The sequence below is a fragment of the Natator depressus genome, chromosome 2 (assembly GCF_965152275.1).
Source record: "Natator depressus isolate rNatDep1 chromosome 2, rNatDep2.hap1, whole genome shotgun sequence".
In the NCBI taxonomy this organism is placed as follows: Eukaryota; Metazoa; Chordata; order Testudines; family Cheloniidae; genus Natator; species Natator depressus.
In genome coordinates this window covers 263478372-263496690 of record NC_134235.1, presented here as the reverse complement: position 1 = coordinate 263496690, position 18319 = coordinate 263478372, and the positions used below count along the sequence as shown (strand labels likewise).

General features: G+C 59.1%; 1 protein-coding gene across 3 annotated transcripts; it reads left to right on the top strand.

Annotated features, from left to right (window-relative positions):
* Nucleotides 1-7783: 7783 nt before the first annotated feature.
* On the top strand, nucleotides 7784-15012 carry ZNF467 (zinc finger protein 467). 3 transcript variants are annotated; one of them, XM_074946586.1, is made up of 6 exons: nucleotides 7784-7922; nucleotides 9109-9430; nucleotides 10691-10806; nucleotides 11195-11308; nucleotides 12012-12125; nucleotides 12527-15008. In XM_074946586.1, the coding sequence occupies exons 3-6, from the start codon at nucleotides 10773-10775 to the stop codon at nucleotides 14122-14124; spliced, it is 1860 nt and encodes a 619-aa protein (XP_074802687.1). In that variant the 5' UTR covers nucleotides 7784-7922; nucleotides 9109-9430; nucleotides 10691-10772; the 3' UTR covers nucleotides 14125-15008. The 3 variants fall into 3 exon arrangements, with proteins under 3 accessions (XP_074802687.1, XP_074802688.1, XP_074802686.1); XM_074946587.1 differs by lacking the exon at nucleotides 11195-11308 and having other exon boundaries at nucleotides 12527-15010; XM_074946585.1 differs by lacking the exons at nucleotides 7784-7922; nucleotides 9109-9430; nucleotides 10691-10806 and having other exon boundaries at nucleotides 10831-11308; nucleotides 12527-15012.
* Nucleotides 15013-18319: the final 3307 nt, after the last annotated feature.

Here is an 18319-nt window from a genome sequence, read left to right as displayed (position 1 = left end):
CCCACACTCCGTGACACTTGGGACCCAGCAAGGGAGCTAGACACCGAGGCTTTTCCGCAGGGTCCCCCTGGTTCAAATCGCTAGCCTGCTCAAAAGCAGTGAGGTGGGCATTCACATCCCGCCCCCCCTTAACCAGGGGCAGCAATTTAGTCTCGAGGTTCCCTGCGGAACTGGCACCCCAGGCTCTATCCCCACTCACCCTGGGGGGACCCCTAGGCCTCTCCACTCCCCCACCGCCAGTTCATGCTGCTGCTGCTTCTGCAGCTCTTTGTTGGACTCTCGCTGTCTCTCACAGTCCTCTTGCTCTCTCGGACTCAGCTCCAATCCCGTCCGTCTCCGATCCCCGGATGGGGAACCCGATCTTGAAGACCCCCGTCTGGTCGGGGACAGGAGTCTTGGGGATGCCTGGCTACCACTCCAGCTGCTCCCAGATCCTGCTATAGCCCCATCTGGGGTCAGGAATCTGTTCCTTAGAGTGGTCATCCTCCTCCAGCTTTACGTTTAACTCTGCTTTGGTGAACTTTCCAACACTCAACCCTCTCATTCTGCACAGGGTTACAATGTCCTTCTTAAGAAGACGGTGACAGACCATCACTCCACTCTTCCCAAGTTGTTGTGGACTCACAGGCCTGTGTGCTCTCAGCTCCCCACGGTTTCCAGGGAGAACCCCTAGTGTGCCAGCCCTTCTCGACGTCACCACCTCTTTGCCAGGGTCGAGGGGCAGACTCCTCCGCCCCTGGGACCGCTCGCTGCAGTCCCCCGGGGGACCCTGTTACTGCAAAAGTCCTTTTCTGTGGTCACACAATCCTAGGGGTTAACCGCCCCCTGAAACCGTCTCTCTCTGAATCTTCAGCAAGCCTAGTCCCCGTCAATCCCCCTTTGTTTTACTGCTCCCCAGTCACTTACTGCAGGAAGTGCCGTCCATGGGGTGCAGTAGATCCCACCGCTACCACCAGTTGTCACGGAGTCCCTGGGCGATGCTCTGGAACTGCTCCCCATGAAGCCAGTCAGGACTCTGGGGCAGTCGCCCTCCTGTGAGCAGCCTGTCTTCAGGGCACACAGCTCACACGGCTTCCCCCTTCCTGGGTCTGACCTCGGAGCATTCAACCCCTTCTGCCCCTCCGTGCGCTTCCCACAGCGAGTCCACCCAGGTGGGGTCCTGGGGAAGCCAGAGGGTCCTGCCCTCAAACTCTGCAGTCAGACGTGACTCTCAGCCAGCCAGTAAAACAGAAGGTTTATTAGACGACAGGAACATGGTCTAACACAGAGCTTGTAGGGCAGAGAACCGGACCCCTCAGCTGGGTCCATTTTGGGGGGCAGTGAGCCAGACAACCACGTCTGTACTTCACTCCATGTCTCCAGCCAGCCCCAAACTGAAACTTCCTCCAGCCCCTCCTCCTCCTCTGGGCTTTGTCCCTTTCCCAGGCCAGGAGGTCACCTGATTCCTTTGTTCTCCAACCCTTTAGCTCTCACCTTGCAGGGGGAAGGGCCCAGGCCATCAGTGGCCAGGAAACAGGGTGTTGGCCATTCTCTGTGTTCAGACCCCTGCACACACCTGCCTTCTAGGGCTCTGCAATTATCATACACCCTTACCCCACCACCTAGATACTTAAGAACTGCCTAGGGGAAACTGAGGCACCCCCACACTATTCAAAGGAAACATTAAGCACACTCCCACTTCGTCACACCACGTCCATTTGAGCTTCATGCATTACAATGAGACAGCCCTCAGCACCGCTGGGCACCACGTCCTGTTGTTCCCAAGCAGATGCCACATCGCTCTCAGGGAAGATGTGGCCATAGGAGGGGCTGGCCGGGGAACAGGGAAGTATTGGGAACGAGACTGTGGGGGCAGCAGGGAGGATGATGGGTTCATGGTCTCACCAACCCCAGTGTTCTAAAACCATGAGTCAGGCCCCCGAAATCATGAGATTCTTCAGAAATGATGAATGTGGGGGTCCCTGCTGGGCCCTCTGTTGTGAGAGTCTGCAGGGGGAACTCGGGTCACGCTCCCCAGCTTTTCTCCACAGCCAGGAGGGCCAGAACATTCCCTTTCTCCCCCATGAAAGCTGAGATTCTCACGAAACTCACCTGAGTCCAGGGGCTGGGGCATTAAGAGACACACCCAAGGATTTGCAAAAAGAAAAGGAGGACTTGTGGCACCTTAGAGACTAACCAATTCATTTGAGCATAAGCTTTAGTGAGCTACAGCTCACTTCATCGGATGCATAGCATATTGTGGAAACTGCAGAAGACATTATATACACACAGAGACCATGAAACAAAACTTCCTCCCACCCCACTGTCCTGCTCGTAACAACTTATCTAAAGTGATCATCAAGGGAGGGCCATTTCCAGCACAAATCCAGGTTTTCTCACCCTTCCCCCCGCCCCCCCCACAGACACACATACAAACTCACTCTCCTGCTGGTAATAGCCCATCCCTCTTTGAAACCTCTCTTTATAATGCGCATGATAATCAAGGTGGGTCATTTCCAGCACTAATCCAGGTTTTCTCACCACCGCCACCCCCCCCCCACACACACACCCCCCTCCAAAAACCACACACACAAACTCACTCTCCTGCTGGCAATAGCTCATCTTACAATGTGCACAGCAATAATCCAAGTTTAACCAGAACGTCTTGGGGGGGGGGGGGTTAGGCTACCTTGCATAATGACTTAGCCACTCCCAGTCTCTATTCAAGCCCAAATTAATAGTATCCAATCTGCAAATGAATTCCAATTCAGCAGTTTCTCGCTGGAGTCTGGATTTGAAGTTTTTTTGCTTTAAGATAGCGACCCTCATGTCTGTGATTGCGTGACCAGAGAGATTGAAGTGTTCTCCGACTGGTTTATGAATGTTATAATTCTTAACATCTGATTTGTGTCCATTTATTCTTTTACGTAGAGACTGTCCAGTTTGACCAATGTACATGGCAGAGGGGCATTGCTGGCACACGATGGCATATATCACATTGGTGGATGTGCAGGTGAACGAGCCTCTGATAGTGTGGCTGATGTTGTTAGGCCCTGTGATGGTGTTCCCTGAATAGATATGTGGGCACAGTTGGCAACGGGCTTTGTTGCAAGGATAGGTTCCCGGGTTAGTGGTTCTGTTGTGTGGTATGTGGTTGTTGGTGAGTATTCGCTTCAGGTTGGGGGGCTGTCTGTAGGCAAGGACTGGCCTTTCACCCAAGATTTGTGAGAGTGTTGGGTCGTCCTTCAGGATAGGTTGTAGATCCTTGATGATGCGTTGGAGGGGTTTTAGTTGGGGGCTGAAGGTGACGGCTAGTGGCGTTCTGTTATTTTCTTTGTTGGGCCTGTCCTGTAGTAGGTGACTTCTGGGTACTCTTCTGGCTCTATCAATCTGTTTCTTCACTTCCGCAGGTGGGTACTGTAGTTGTAAGAATGCTTGATAGAGATCTTGTAGGTGTCTGTCTCTGTCTGAGGGGTTGGAGCAAATGCGGTTGTATCGCAGAGCTTGGCTGTAGACGATGGATCGTGTGGTGTGGTCAGGGTGAAAGCTGGAGGCATGTAGGTAGGAATAGCGGTCAGTAGGCTTCCGGTATAGGGTGGTGTTTATGTGACCATTGTTTATTAGCACTGTAGTGTCCAGGAAGTGGATCTCTTGTGTGGACTGGACCAGGCTGAGGTTGATGGTGGGATGGAAATTGTTGAAATCATGGTGGAATTCCTCAAGGGCTTCTTTTCCATGGGTCCAGATGATGAAAATGTCATCAATATAGCGCAAGTAGAGTAGGGGCGTTAGGGGACGAGCGCTGAGGAAGCGTTGTTCTAAATCAGCCATAAAAATGTTGGCATACTGTGGGGCCATGCGGGTACCCATAGCAGTGCCGCTGATCTGAAGGTATACATTGTCCCCAAATGTGAAATAGTTATGGGTAAGGACAAAGTCACAAAGTTCAGCCACCAGGTTAGCCGTGACATTATCGGGGATAGTGTTCTTGATGGCTTGTAGTCCATCTTTGTGTGGAATGTTGGCGTAGAGGGCTTCTACATCCATCGTGGCCAAGATGGTGTTATCAGGAAGATCACCGATGGATTGTAGTTTCCTCAGGAAGTCAGTGGTGTCTCGAAGGTAGCTGGGAGTGCTGGTAGCGTAGGGCCTGAGGAGGGAGTCTACATAGCCAGACAATCCTGCTGTCAGGGTGCCAATGCCTGAGATGATGGGGCGCCCAGGATTTCCAGGTTTATGGATCTTGGGTAGTAGATAGAATATCCCAGGTCGGGGTTCCAGGGGTGTGTCTGTGCGGATTTGATCTTGTGCTTTTTCAGGGAGTTTCTTGAGCAAATGCTGTAGTTGCTTTTGGTAACTCTCAGTGGGATCAGAGGGTAATGGCTTGTAGAAAGTGGTGTTGGAGTCTATACTATTAATTTAGGCTTAAATAGAGACTGGGAGTGGCTAAGTCATTATGCAAGGTAGCCTATTTCCCCTTCTTTTTTCCTACCCCCCCCCCCCCCAGACATTCTGGTTAAACTTGGATTTATGCTGGAAATGGCCCACCTTGATTATCATACACATTGTAAGGAGAGTGGTCACTTTGGATAAGCTATTACCAGCAGGAGAGTGAGTTTGTGTGTGTGGTTTTTGGAGGGCGGGGGGGTGGGGTGAGAAAACCTGGATTTGTGCTGGAAATGGCCCACCTTGATTTTCATACACATTGTAAGGAGAGTGGTCACTTTGGATGGGCTATTACCAGCAGGAGAGTGAGTTTGTGTGTGTGTGTGGGGGGGGGTGAGAAAACCTGGATTTGTGCTGGAAATGGCCCAACTTGATTATCATACACATTGTAAGGAGAGTGATCACTTTAGATAAGCTATTACCAGCCGGAGAGTGGGGTGGGAGGAGGTATTGTTTCATGGCCTCTGTGTATATAATGTCTTCTGCAGTTTCCACAGTATGCATCCGATGAAGTGAGCTGTAGCTCACAGAAGCTTATGCTCAAATAAATTGGTTAGTCTCTAAGGTGCCACAAGTCCTCCTTTTCTTTTTGCGAATACAGACTAACACGGCTGTTACTCTGAAACCCAAGGATTTGGAGACTCACCCCCACAGTGCGGAAGTTGGCAGGACAGGGATGTCTGGGGTGCCCGGGGGAGGTAGGAAGCAGGAAAGGGGGATGGGAGAAGACAACGTGCGATTGCAGGGGAACGTGGCGTGGTAGAAAGGGCGGATGTGAGGGGAAAGGAGGGGAGTATGGGGGATAAGTGAATGCCGGGTGTAGGCGGGGAATAGGAGCCAGTGCAGGGGGCACACAGTGGGAGTGGGAATGCTGCCTGTCCTGTCTAGTTGGGGGTGGGGGGAACGGGACAGGAAGGGATGGAATCCGCCCCGCCCCTCCAGGGAGAGCAGAGGATACGCAGAGTCCGCCCCGAGGAGCGCACAGGGGCTCTGAATCTTGGGGGCGCGCATTCTGTGTGGCTAACTCTTGTGCATTGACGGCAGGTGACGCAAAGTCAGCCCCTGCTGGATCCAATGCCCCAGTGCGGCCAGAAACTCCCCCATTCACGCCTTTCTGACGGCCTGGGGTAGGGAACCTCTCTGTGATTGGCTGCCTTCCCCACTTCCCCGCCTCCTGGGAAGAGCAGCCAATCAGGACTGCTGCAGAGACACACAGCACACTCTTCCCCCCTTCGCCAGCCAGGAAGAGTTTTGGGGTAGGGGAGGGGGAGAGGGAACAGCTGACACCGCTCTCATGGGGAGTGGGGGAAGTAGGGAGCAGAAAGAGCCCAGCAGCGCAGGCAGCTCCACTCCCTCCAGGCCTGCCATATTTCTCACTAGCTAGTGGCAACACCAGTTCTCCTTCTCTCTCTCTGTCATACACACACGCACACACACATGGAGGCAGCAGGAGTTCAAAACACACAAGACAGACCAAACAACATGCTTTAATCTTTTTTTTTTTTTTTTACCATCTCCTGATCTGGGAGGATCTGATTCCTGATTTTGAACGTGATCCTGGTGCTGTCTGGGTCTCATCCAAAAGGCAGCACCACCCAGCACGTTGCTTCCCCCATCCTGAGTCCCCAGCACCAATTCTGAGGGCCCCTCGGTGCTCCTTGGGGAGCTCCCCCAGGTACTAACCTGCCCTGGAGCTGGCTGCCTCCGAGTCACAGCACAGGCTGAGCTGGCTACAGCCAGAGAACAGCTGTGGCCAATGGCATGTCCAGGGGCCGGTAAGCTACCGCTAAGGATTAGGCATGATCTCTGTCCTCCATCCAGCCATGCCGGAATCACTCCCTCCACTGCTGAGCTTCTGCGGTGGGCATTGCCAACACCAGGCTGTGCCCCTGCCCAGCTCTGGGCTAACATGGAAGGGACCCTGTCGGGGAAAATTTAGCTCGCTGTTTAGGGTGTGAAAAAGAAGCCTTCCCCAAAGCCCGTGGCGAATAGAACTATTCCAGGAACGGTCTGAAGTGCCGTGGAAAAGGGAGTTTAACCAAAAACATTCCCCTGGTGCGTTTGCCACCAAACCACAGCACCACTGGGCTAGTGCATGAGAGCCCAGGAGGGGGAGACACCCCGATTCCCCAAGAGGCTCCCCCAGAAGGGCAGAGCAGTGTAGCTAGGTCCTGGAGGGGACAGGATGCCAGGGCAGCCTTGCCAGAGCCGGGCCTGCCTTACAGCCATTTACCAACATCCTCCCAGCCGCTCTGCAAGGCGGGGCCACGGCCGCCCCTCACCACCCTGAAGTAGGAACTAAGGCAGCCTCTTGCCAAGCGCCGAGTCACTGACCAGACTAGAGCTGGAAATCGGGAGGCGCAAAGCACAGCCCGGACGCAGGAAGGAGAGCCAGCATGACAGAGGCGCTATGCTGCAGTGTCCGAGCTAGGAGGGAGACCACAGAGAAAATAGCTCAGACAGTCAGGAGTCCTGTCGCAAAAGGGGACCTGATCCTGGCAGCCAGCCTGGCACTACAGAGCAGCCTGCCACCGGCTGAGGGACAGAGATGACAAATGGACACAGGGTCAATCCCCAGACCCAGGGGTGACTCTGCCCTGGCGTCGGTGGGCAGTCCTGCTCTGGCTAGTTAGGCCAATGATTGAATCGGGGCATTTTCCCCGTTGCACAAGAGTGACAGAGCCCCCAGTCCTGTGCTCGCCGCCCTTCCCCCGGGTGGGGAGTGTCTCCACTGCGGGGCTCCCGGCTAGGCCCCCAGCAGGCTAAGTGTCGTACACGGGTCTCGCAGAACGTGGGGGAAGTGACCACTGTTTGCCCTATGGCGGCAGAGGGTTTAACTCCACCTTGCATGGGCCCGGGCAAGACTTACGCCAAACAACCCTGCGTTTTGGTTCCGCTCAGAGCCCCTTTCCCACGGCCGAAGAAGCGCCCGGCGTGGCTGGAAAGCGGGTCTGTCCCACCCCCGAAGCCGGCCCAGTAGAAGACATGACCTCTGCCCCCTTGTGTCCCGAACCTCCTGGGACCCCCGCTCCAACACCCCCGGCACATGGGGCTAGCGAGGCAGAGGGCCTGGCTGCCCCCAGGCGGGGAGAAAGGCAGCAGGGCGGCCCGGGGGCGGCCGAGGCTGACCCCAGGTGTGGCAGCGCCGGGCTCGGGCTCGGGCCCCTCTCTCCGGCGCCCCGGCCAGCTGGCTGCTCGGTCCCCGCCCGCTGGCTGCTGGGAGATGTAGTCCCCTCCTTGCCGCGGGCCCCGCGGGTACCCGCAGGAACACTACAGCTCCCAGGGTGCCCGGCCGCTCCCCCGCCGGGCTGCCCAGCGCCTCCGAGCCCGGCTCGTGGCTGGCGCGCCTCCGGCAGGAGGGAGCAGGGGGCCCCGCCGCCCCTCAGCCCCCAGCCCGTCCCGGGACCAGGCTCCTCCCCGGGCGCGGTCCCGTTGCGGCGGAGCGGGGGCTGCGCCGGGGAGCCGGACCACGCGTGGCCGTGGGGGCTGCCGCGCAGGTAAGACACGCGTGGGGCCGAACTGCGCCCGGGGCAAGCTGGAGCGGGGGGCGCCCGACGCTGCGGTGATGGGCGCGGAGAGCTCAGCGCCGCTGGGATGTGCTGGGGGGGGGCCACTTCCTGCCCCTCTTTGATGCAGCAGCACGGGGGGGGGGACTCCTGAGTCCCCCGCTGCGTCCTGTGCTCTGCTCGCGGGCGGTGGGGGAAGGGCTTAACAATGGGACGGGGGGGGGAAACCACCTAGGGAGGGGCGGGAGATTAGAGAGGAGGAGAGGGGCAAAAGGGGGGGAGAAGTTCTAGGGAGACAGCAGGATCATGGGGGGGAGGGAGGGAAGACTCTAGGCAGAGCTGGGGGAGGGGGAGAGACGATGCAGGAAGAGGAAGGCGAGATGAAGCAAGAATTGAGGGGAGGGGAGGGGAAGGGAAGCTGTACAGGAAGGGGAGGGGGAAGAAGGGTTGTGCAGAGTGGGGGGAGGGGAGGCCGTGCAGCAGGGAAGAGGGGAGGAAGAGGGTCTGTGCAGAGGCGAGGCCTTGCAGCAGGGGAGGAAGAGGATCTGTGCAGAGGAGGGAAGGGGGGGGGAAGAGGGTCTGTGCAGAGGAGGGAAGGGGGGGGGAAGAGGGTCTGTGCAGAGGGGTAGAGGGGAGTCTGTGCGGGAGGGGAGGCCTTGCAACAGGGGAGGGGGTGAAGAGGGTCTCTGCAGAGGAGGGGGGGAGAGGGTCTGTGCAGGGGGGGAGGCCAGGCCATGTGGCAGGGGAAGGGGAGGTGATAAAGCCAGCCCAGAGAGAGGGAAGGGCTGGGCAGCTGGGGGAGGGCAGGGGAGAGACTGCATGGGCAGGGGGAAGAGGGATGGCCCCTGCTGGGACAATCTCAGTAGGGTTGAGCCCTGGGGTGGGATTCCTTGCTGGAGGGAGACACCAGCAGGAGCCCAGGCAATGTTGCTGGTCTCGGGCACAGAGTGAAGAGCTACTCGTGCCTTGTCTGGAGTGGGGCATGAAGCCCTGTGAGCTCAGGGGACACCACAGCCAGCTAACAGGGCTAGGAAGGGGTTAACGGGAGTCATGGGGAGAGGTAAAGCTGTGGCTATTGGGGAAGCTGGCACCTGCTAGCTAAGGTGCTGTGCCCATGACTGAGGCCTCCGCGAGAACACCGTGGCCCCCCATCTCACTAGCCTTGTCTTCACCATAGAGCCTTAGCGTGTCCAAACGCAGCTGGGAGGAGTAGGACCCGACAGGACACGTCCACCTCTACGCAGCCCACCAAGCTGTCCTCCGCAGCCACGTGCTAGCACGCCAAGGAGACAAGGCCAGCCCCAGACCGTGTGCGCTGAGAGCCCGAGCTGCCAGCCCCGCAAACCCCGCCTGGGCTCTGACAGCCCCGCTGGGTCGTTCCCCCTCGCCTACCATCACTGCCAATGGAGAGCCCAGAGCAGGAGCCAGAATAGGACGCAGCCCCCCCTCTCGGCCCTGCGGAGCCGACCCAGCTCAGGAGTAGAAAGGAGACACTAAGGGTACGTGTGCACCGCGGTGAAAGGCCTGCAGCATGGCTGGCCCAGGCTCGGGCTGTGAAATAGCAGTATAGACATCCAGGCTTGGGCTGGAGCCTGGGCTCTGAGATCCTGCAATGTGAGAGGGTCCCAGAGCCTGGGCTCCAGCCTGAACCAGAACAGCTGCACTGCGGTGTTATGGCCTTGCAGCCTGAGCTCTCTGCCCCGGGCCTGAGCCTCGGCGCCCCGGGTTTATTGCAGTGTAGACGTACGCGAAGGAGCATGGGGCACACAGGGAGCAGAGCGCCAGCTGAATCACTGTGCCCCAGCAGGCGGGTTTTGTCTGCTCTCCCCGTGATGCCTCCGCACACGATACTGGGGGACGGTCCCTTGTTTAATGCCAGCGAGAGTGTTCATTTACCAGAAGATGGGGGCAGGGCTGCAAGCAGATCCCGCATCCTAATGATAAAGGTGTCACTAGCAGCCAGGAGCCAAGCCTGAAGATGAACATCTAAGGCACGACAAGGGTCCCAATCGTACCATCCGCCCTGTGAGCAGATCTGGGCTCTAACTGCTCAGCCCTACTTTAAAAATGATTCTTGCCCTCATAGCAACAAATGAGATGCTGAAAGTTGGAGCCCAGTGTAAGCCGTGCAGGGATGTCTGCCTGAGCCAAGGGACATTAGCTTGGAGGGGTGTGGATTGCCCCATTCATCTCAATGGGATGTTAACTCTGAACCCTACAGATAGCAAGTAATAACCCAACAGTGCTAACTATTTGGGCAGAAGCATCCAGCCTATGTGTTGACCCCACACTGTCAATCAATCTTCCACCCCTTCCCAGCTGCCAGTTGCCCCTCCCCCAGTGGCCGAGACCTTCAGCTTGCTCCTGGAAGAAGATGTCTGCAAAGCTGTTCTGTAGTTTCGTTCCAGGATTCAACAGCACGTTGAAAATGGAGGGTGTGAGGACAGCGTGAGGCAAAGCGGATTTAACATCCAAACACAGAGCGTGGAGCTACGCTGCTTAGCTTCATCCCTGCGTCCACAGAAATCTCCCTTTCTGAATGTTCTTGAAGCTGCTGCAGACTTTCCACCAGAGGCTGCAGAATGTAGGCCCAGCTTCTCCCAGAGCGCACCAAGCCCTGACTGTGATGCTGCCCCAGAGCTGAAGTGGATTAGCCCACGGGGACGTTTCCAAAGCCCCTGGGATCCGCTGGGGTATGCCCACTAGGCATGCTGCTCACTCAGCCGCGTGTTCTGATGGGCAGGTATCTCTTGTTGCAGGTCCCAGCGAGGTGTGCGGACCAGACCTCCCTTCTCTTCTGGAGCAGTGGCAGAGCAGCACGGGGAGCAGCACAAGACCAGAATGAGGGAGAACTATGATGCCATGATTGCTCTGGGTAAAAACAGCCCCCACCTGCCGGGTGTGCCCCGCATTGCACAGGGAGTGCTCCGGGAAGAGCCAGCGAGGGGCACCTCCCCCTAAATTCCCTGGGGGCTGGTGAATGGAGCACCTGCAGTGTCAGGGGCTCTCTCCTGGCTGCGAACAGGCAGGCCCTCTGGTGCATGGCTCATGCAGGAGTTGTTGCTTCCAGAAGCCATTGCGACCCCAGTCCAGTGGCACTGTGCAGGAGTATTGTCTCTGCAGGGACTACGGCCCTATCCGGACTCCTCTCCTAAACATACCCTCCATCAGCTTTGGGGCGACTGGGTTTGCTGTGCCCGAGAGCCAGCGGTGGACAGGCCTGCCCTGCACGTGGCCAGCAGCCTCTGTTGTGTCTCATGCAGGGTCCCCCGTCGCCAAACCTGAGATTGTCCCACGTATCGAGCAAGCCGAAGAGCCTTGTGCCAAGGCTCCTGGGGAGGCAGAGGAGAGGGAGGCCCCTGGCAGCGCCAGCCCAGGTCAGTTAGGGGCAAGGGGAGGGCTCTTTCCCAGGCGAGATGCTCCAGGTCCTGGAAGCAGAGTGAGGACGTGGGCTGACCAGTGCTTGTGCCGTGTCAGCGGCAGGAGGCTCCGGGCACGGTTGTTGCTCTGCCAGCCTGGAGGGCCTGCTGAACCCCAGCCGCAGCTGTTGCCAAGACGACTTGTCATCGCTGGTACTCGGCCCGAGGTTTGCGTTCCTTCCTGTGGGAAGCAGGAGCCCTTCTCGCGCCTGGCAGGTGTCTCCCGGGGGCTGAGCTGGAGACTGTAGCAGCCCCCGCATAGAGCCGTGAGCTCGTGGCACTGGTGCTGGCTGCCTGTCCCTGGCTGCAGGCCCTTTGAGCAATTGCTGTGGCCCAACAAAACCCTTCCTGGTTCGGGTCGTGGTTGCTTATGGGGCTGCCTCTCTCCGAGTGCCGCTGCCAGCGACTGGTAGCCCCGTGCTGAACGCAGGAGGGAGCCTCTGATGGCATTCGCAGGGCGGGGCAGTGGAACTCCCCTCTCCTCTTGGTCTGCCAGAGCCAGGATTTGCTGCCCTTCCGGTGCCCTGATGCCACGGGTGATGGGTGACTTTATAAAACCCTAGGAGATGGAGGGAGGTGCAGCCAGCCACTCCTGGGCTGCTTGTGACACTTCCTGAAGCGTGCGGGAATCTGGGCTTCATTCTCTCTCCCCCTCGGACAGGATCCATAGTTCCCAAGCCCGAGATCGTTCCGCAAGGTGAGCGAGAGCAGCAGCGTGGTGGCGGGGAGCAGAGGGGTCTGGAAGGACAAAAAGGCCCTGAGAGCAGCTGCTCAGGTGAGACCCCCCCCTCTCCCACTGTATCTGCCAAGCAGGGGCAGCCTGAGCAGCCAAGCAAACTCCCTGGCACCATCCGCTGCCAATGTGCCCCAGCCCTGTGGTGAGAGGCGCTTAGTCTCCCCAGCCCAGTCAGCCCTTGGCCAGCGAGGGGACCACTCAGGCGTGCGTGTTGTGGGCCCCGTTCACATCCCTGGCCCCGGTTCCCAGGACTCGCTGGGCCGCGGGAGCCGCACCGGTGGCTCAGCAGGGGAAGGTACTGGAATTGCTGGGTGTGGTTCTGTCCCTGAAGAAGCCAGGAACGTGGCTGGCCGATGGCTGGGGGTCTGTGGCTTCAGTGGGTTACCCGACGTGCCAGGCTGTCTGATTCCCCATCTCTCTCTCCCCTCCACCCCGGGCAGATGACTGGCTCATCCGGACAGTGAAGGTGGAGGAGGACTACGAGGAGTGGCCCGCGAGTCTCAGCGCAGAGGCGCTGCTGTCGGGGCAGCTACAGGGCAGCGGCTTGCTGCACCCTGACGGGGGCCACGGCTACCTGGGCGCGTGCAAGCTGGAGAGGCCGAGCCTGGAGGACTACGGCAGCTACAGCGACCTCCCGGGCTTGGCCCTGCAGCAGTGGCAGCTGCTGACCGAGAAGCCGTACGGCTGCACCGAGTGCGAGCGGCGGTTCAAGGACAAGCTGACGCTGAGGCTCCACCAGCGGGTGCACACTGGGGAGAGCCCCTATGCCTGCGGGGAGTGCGGCCGCAGCTTCAGCCAGAAGCCCAACCTGGTGGCCCACCAGCGCACCCACTCAGGGGAGCGGCCCTTCCCCTGCGCCCAGTGCGGCAAGGGCTTCAGCAAGAAGGCCCACCTGACACGGCACCAGCGCATCCACACGGGTGAGCGTCCCTACCAGTGTGCCCAGTGCGGCCGCTGCTTCAGCCAGAAGATCCACCTGGGATCGCACCAGAAGACGCACACCGGGGAGCGACCCTTCCCCTGTGCCGAGTGCGGCCGGAGCTTCCGCAAGAAGACGCACCTGATCCGGCACCAGCGCATCCACACCGGGGAGCGCCCCTACCAGTGCGCTCAGTGCGCCCGCAGCTTCACCCACAAGCAGCATCTGGTGCGGCACCAGCGCGTGCACACGGAGCTGGAGCCGGAGCCGGAGCCGGAGCCGGTGCCGGTGCCGGGGGAACTGGCCGAGCTGGAGACAAGTGCCCCCTGCAGGCTGCCAGGGGTGGCAACGCCATCCCCGGGGACCTCGCCGGAGCAGAAACCCTTCACCTGCTCCGAGTGCGGCAAAAGCTTCAGCTGGAAGAAGAACCTGACGTCACACCAGCGGCTGCACCGGGAGGGGCGGCCCTTCTCCTGCGCCGAGTGCGGGCGCGGCTTCAGCGACAAGCGCCACCTGACTGCCCACCTGCGCAGCCACATGGGCCTCAAGCCCTACGCCTGCGCCTACTGCGAGAAGAGCTTCAGCCACAAGCCCAACCTGACCACGCACCAGCGCACGCACACCGGGGAGCGCCCCTTCGCCTGCCCCGAGTGCGGCCGCAGCTTCACCCACAACCAGCACCTGGTGCGGCACCGCCGCGTCCACACTGGGGAGCGCCCCTTCGCCTGCCCCGAGTGCGACCGCAGCTTCAGCTCCCGGCCCAACCTCATCGCCCACACCAAGGCCCACTCCGGCAAGCGGCCCTACATCTGTGAGCAGTGTGGCCGCGGCTTCAGCCGCAAGTCCCACCTGGTGAGACACCAGGCTGTGCACACCGGCACCCGCCCCCACGGCTGCACCCAGTGTGGCAAGCGCTTCAGCTCCAAGACCAACCTGGTCCGGCACCAGGCCGTGCACACGGGCCACCGGCCCTACATCTGCACCCAGTGTGGCAAGAGCTTCAGCAGGAAGACGCATCTCCTGAGGCATGAGCGTACCCACGCTGCCCCCCTGCAGAGGGACAGGGGCAGCGCCTGGGCTGTGCATGACCCCCTGAGCCAGCAGGCAGCCTGCCTCTAGCTGTGGGGGACTAGTGACTCGCAGGGCTCACCACGCCGAGGGACCAGTTGCTCTGCTGTGAGCTGGACAAAGTGCGGGCAGATGCTGTGCCCTCAGTGCCAGCTTGTAACCCCCCTCCCTGCTGTGCTATCCCAGCCCCGGGCTCCCCCACATACACTGCTCTGCAATTCCCTGCCCCCACCCCATCCCCGTATTCCAGTCCTTCCAGGTCACCCTGGTTCTGCTCATGCACTTCAGACCCGACCTGCAGCCCCCTGCTAATCCAGCACAGGGCTCCCTCCCCCACCAGCTCTGCTGGTGCCCTTCATTCCCGACAGCCAGCCATTGCAGTCCTTCTCTAGATCCTCCCTTCAGCCTGGCCCTGCCATGCCCGCTCGGGGCTCCCCACCCACACAGCTCTGCCAGTCGCCCTCAATCCCGCACTCCAGTGTACGGACGGGACAGGAGAGAGAGAACTGGGAAGCCACACAAAGCCACAGGAGAGAATCTGCCTGAGTGTCCTGCAGCGAGACCTGCTTCTGACCCAGACGTGCCATGAGAGCCCAGGGTGCGGTTCAGACAGCCCAGTCCTTATGGGCATGGGCAGGGACACCACTGGGTGCAGCTGCCCTCAGCCTGTCCATCAAACAGCAGCTGCGAGACAAGCCCTTAACACTGTCTGGAGAGCTGACCAGGCAGGAGATGGGGTTAGGACTCATCTGTGAATCATTCCTAAACTAGAAAGGGGGATAATACCGTTCCCCTGAGCCAAATGGTGCCATAAACAGTGTTCTCAAACGGTGCTGGAGATGGGTTGGAAGCGGGCTTCTCAGCCTGCTCAGTTCCCCAGTCGCTGGCCAGGGCACCCAGCACTGGTCCAGCGAGAACTTGGGTGAGCCAGAAGGGGTGGGGGTGGGGTGTCTCTGTTCTCCACCTGGGAGGGGGCACAGCAGGGGACCCCCAAGCGAAGGGGCATTTGAATGTTAATGTCCTTCTGTAATTAAAGACGAAACTCAAGCCCTTTGCCTGGCTAGTGCTGTGAGCCGGGCGTTTCCTTCTTCACACCCGTCTTGGGGAGTCTCTGAGGAGCCCTCCAGGGTGGGAAGCAGAGGCTTGGCGCTGAGAACAATCGGCGAGATCTGCTTGGGTCCACGGCGAGATGGTCACAGAGTGGGGAAGCTGGGACCGAGAGGGACCTGCTCAGAAGTTCCCGCCGTACCTGCCAGTAGCGTTGGAGCAAAAAATGGAGTTAATGTCCCGTTTGGGTGAAATCACACCAATTACAGCCATGGCAGGAGGGCTGCTAGCTTCTCCCTGCAAAGCACAATTGCAAGGAGTTAATTTTGTCCCCACCTGCCTGTGTCCCCGGCTCTACTTCCATTCATTCTGCACCACTCTGTCCCCGCATCAGCTGATTCTGTGCCTCTCCTGCCCCCTCGACTCCAGATGTCGGCTCTGGCTCTGCAGCCCCCAGCAATTCTCCACCTCTGCTCCTCCTGCAGCCCGGGAGGCCCTCCCCTCCGCTTAGGAGGGGGCAGCTCAACAGGGGCCTGTTCCTCCCTCCCTCCCCAGCTTGAAATGACTGGGTGCAGAGGGAGGGTGGAGCAGAGCCTCCCTGAGCTGTGCAGGCTGCTCCCTCTTCCCCATCCCTGACCCAGGATCTCCTAGGCAGGGCAGAGATAGGCTTGCTGTGGGCAGCAGGTTGACCCCCCGGCTCCCTGAACCTGTGGTACTGACATCCCTGTCCCGGGTGCCAGCTGTCTTAACAGGCAACGCAGAGACAGTGGGGCTGGGGAGCAGGAGCAGGCGTGGAGATGGCTCATGAGCTCAGTTGGGCAGGGACTGTCCAGTGGGGCCCTGATTGCTGTCTGGGGCACGCAGCAGAAATTGCTTGTCACGCTCGTGGATTTGGTTTGTTACCCCTAGCTCCTGGCTGAGGGGGGCTTGGTGCCAGGCCTGGTGGGCAGCAGGGGAGCGTCTCTGTGTTGCCAGGGTGCACTCACTGCTGGTGGTGCCTTCTCCTGCTCATCCTGGGGATTAGCTCTGCCAGGCGTTGCACCCTCCACGGGTGGTATCTTCACCCTGCAGCTCCTCGCTCCAGGAACTGCAGCCACCTCTTCCGGACTCGGCCCTCTGGCGAGGTCACTACGTAGTTCCCCTTCTGGGGGTTACCCAAAGTCCTTCCACACAGCCAGTCCCAGGCAGTCCTCTCCGACACTGTCCTGATGGTGCCACTTCCCCAGCAACCGGTAGGGAAACCAGGGCCGACCGGTCTGCTGTCCCACAGCCCTTGCTGTTCTTTCCTACAGCTTCTGGTCCCCCTCTTCTCTGGGTGAACCAGCTCTAACTTCCTCAGAGGGAGTCACTGTAAGTGCTTCTCCCTGGGAGTGACTGCAGCCCCCTTCTGCTGCCAGCTTCCTGGCTTTATAAACCCAGCCCAGCTCCTCCCTCAGCTGGGCTTCATCAGTAAGTTAGGCCTTAGCATCCCCTGGCTCTCCTCCAGGTGTGGTCTACAGGTTAATTGGTCTAATTTACCCCTTCAGCCCTTGTGTGGGGTGGGCAGAGCCGATGCCCTCCATCCACGAGCTGAGGGGGGAGGCGGCTGAGCTCCATAGTTAGGAGAGTGGCGGGTCGGGTGGTACAATCTGCCATCCAAGTCCTGGAGATAGGGGAGGGAAACTATCTGGCTGCATTTCTGACAGGGGAGGGGACCTTGCCCAGCCTGGGCTGTGAGGGGAGAGCTGCTTTCTGCCCACAGAGCTGGCCAAGCCCCCCAGGGAGACCCTTGAGGGGGAAGCCAGGGACACAGACCCTGTGGCTTGCTCCGCCTGGTCACTCCCTGAAGCCTGCAGGGGCAGCAGTCACTGCAAACACCTCAGCAGGGGCGCAGAGCTGAGGGCAAGAGGTGGGCAAAGGCAGCCCTGGGGGCACCGCTGGGAACCAGACAGATGCAGGACTGAGCGGATGGGTAGCCAGGAATTGGGAGCAAAGCTCCGAGTCTCCCTCAAGAAAACTCCACAGCATGGGGAGCCACCCACCCACCACAAAGCTGAGCAAAATCGAGGGGCAATTCTGGGGTGGGGCATTGCCTGGTGCCAGTGGCTGCCAGGCTGGGGCTGGCGCCAGGCTGAAGTACCCATTGCCATGGACACAGGAGTAAGGCACCGCAGCCCAGTGACCAGGCCTGGCCAAAGTTTGGAGCTGGGTCTTTGCCTGTGCCCTGGCCACTCTGGGGCTGCAGAGTCCCTAAAGATCAGCCGCGGGCAAGGGCGCGGTAAAGCTCTCTCAGCTCAGTGGGTGTATTGGTGGGGGAGGGGGACGGGTTCTGGACCAGCCCCGCTGTCCTTCCCTGTCTCCTCTTCCTTGTCCCTCCACTCTTCCACTGCATCATAAAATCACAGAAGATCAGGGTTGGAAGGGACCTCAGGAGGTCATCTAATCCAACCCCCTGCTCAAAGCAGGACCAATCCCCAATTTTTGCCCTAGATCCCAAATGGCCCCCTCAAGGATTGAACTCACAACCCTGGGTTTAGCAGGCCAATGCTCAAACCACTGAGCTATCCCTCCCCCACATCGCTCTCTGTTGCTGTTTCTGTCCCGACACCTCCTTTGGGTAGGGCAAGAGAGACGCCTGTGCCCCATGTTGCGAGCCCCAGCAGATGCTGTTAGGGGGTAGGTGACCTTGCATAGGTCAGTACTCACTAGCCAAACTACACAACTAACCAGGAAACAAGTCAAGCGCCCACCTGCGAATGAGTGGCCTACACACCTAGCCCTGGTCTACACTAGGACTTTAGGTCGAATTTAGCAGCTTTAAATCGATGTAAACCTGCACCTGTCCACACGATGAAGCCCTTTATTTCGACTTAAAGGGCTCTTAAAATCGATTTTCTTACTCCACCCCTGACAAATGGATTAGCGCTTAAATCAGCCTTGCCGGGTCGAATTTGGGGTACTATGGACACAATTCGACGGTATTGGCCTCCGGGAGCTATCCCAGAGTGCTCCATTGTGACTGCTCTGGACAGCACTCTCAACTCAGATGCACGATTGTTTGCCGTTGCTCTGATGCAGGGAGGGGCGACTGACGACATGGCTTATAGGGGTGGCTTACAGGGAGCTAAAATCAACAAAGGGGGTGGCTTTACATCAAGGAGTATTTCAGGCAGGACTTCACAGAGGGTTCCAATAAGAAATGGTGCACCTAAGTTATTGT

Bases quoted from the DNA above. Each gene is read 5' to 3' on its own strand.
- ZNF467 (XM_074946585.1), top strand. From the start codon at position 10,912: ATGGAGCACCTGCAGTGTCAGGGGCTCTCTCCTGGCTGCGAACAGGCA. The intron at 11,309-12,011 runs GTCAGTTAGGGG...CCCCTCGGACAG, and splicing joins CCCTGGCAGCGCCAGCCCAG to GATCCATAGTTCCCAAGCCC. The intron at 12,126-12,526 runs GTGAGACCCCCC...CACCCCGGGCAG, and splicing joins CCCTGAGAGCAGCTGCTCAG to ATGACTGGCTCATCCGGACA.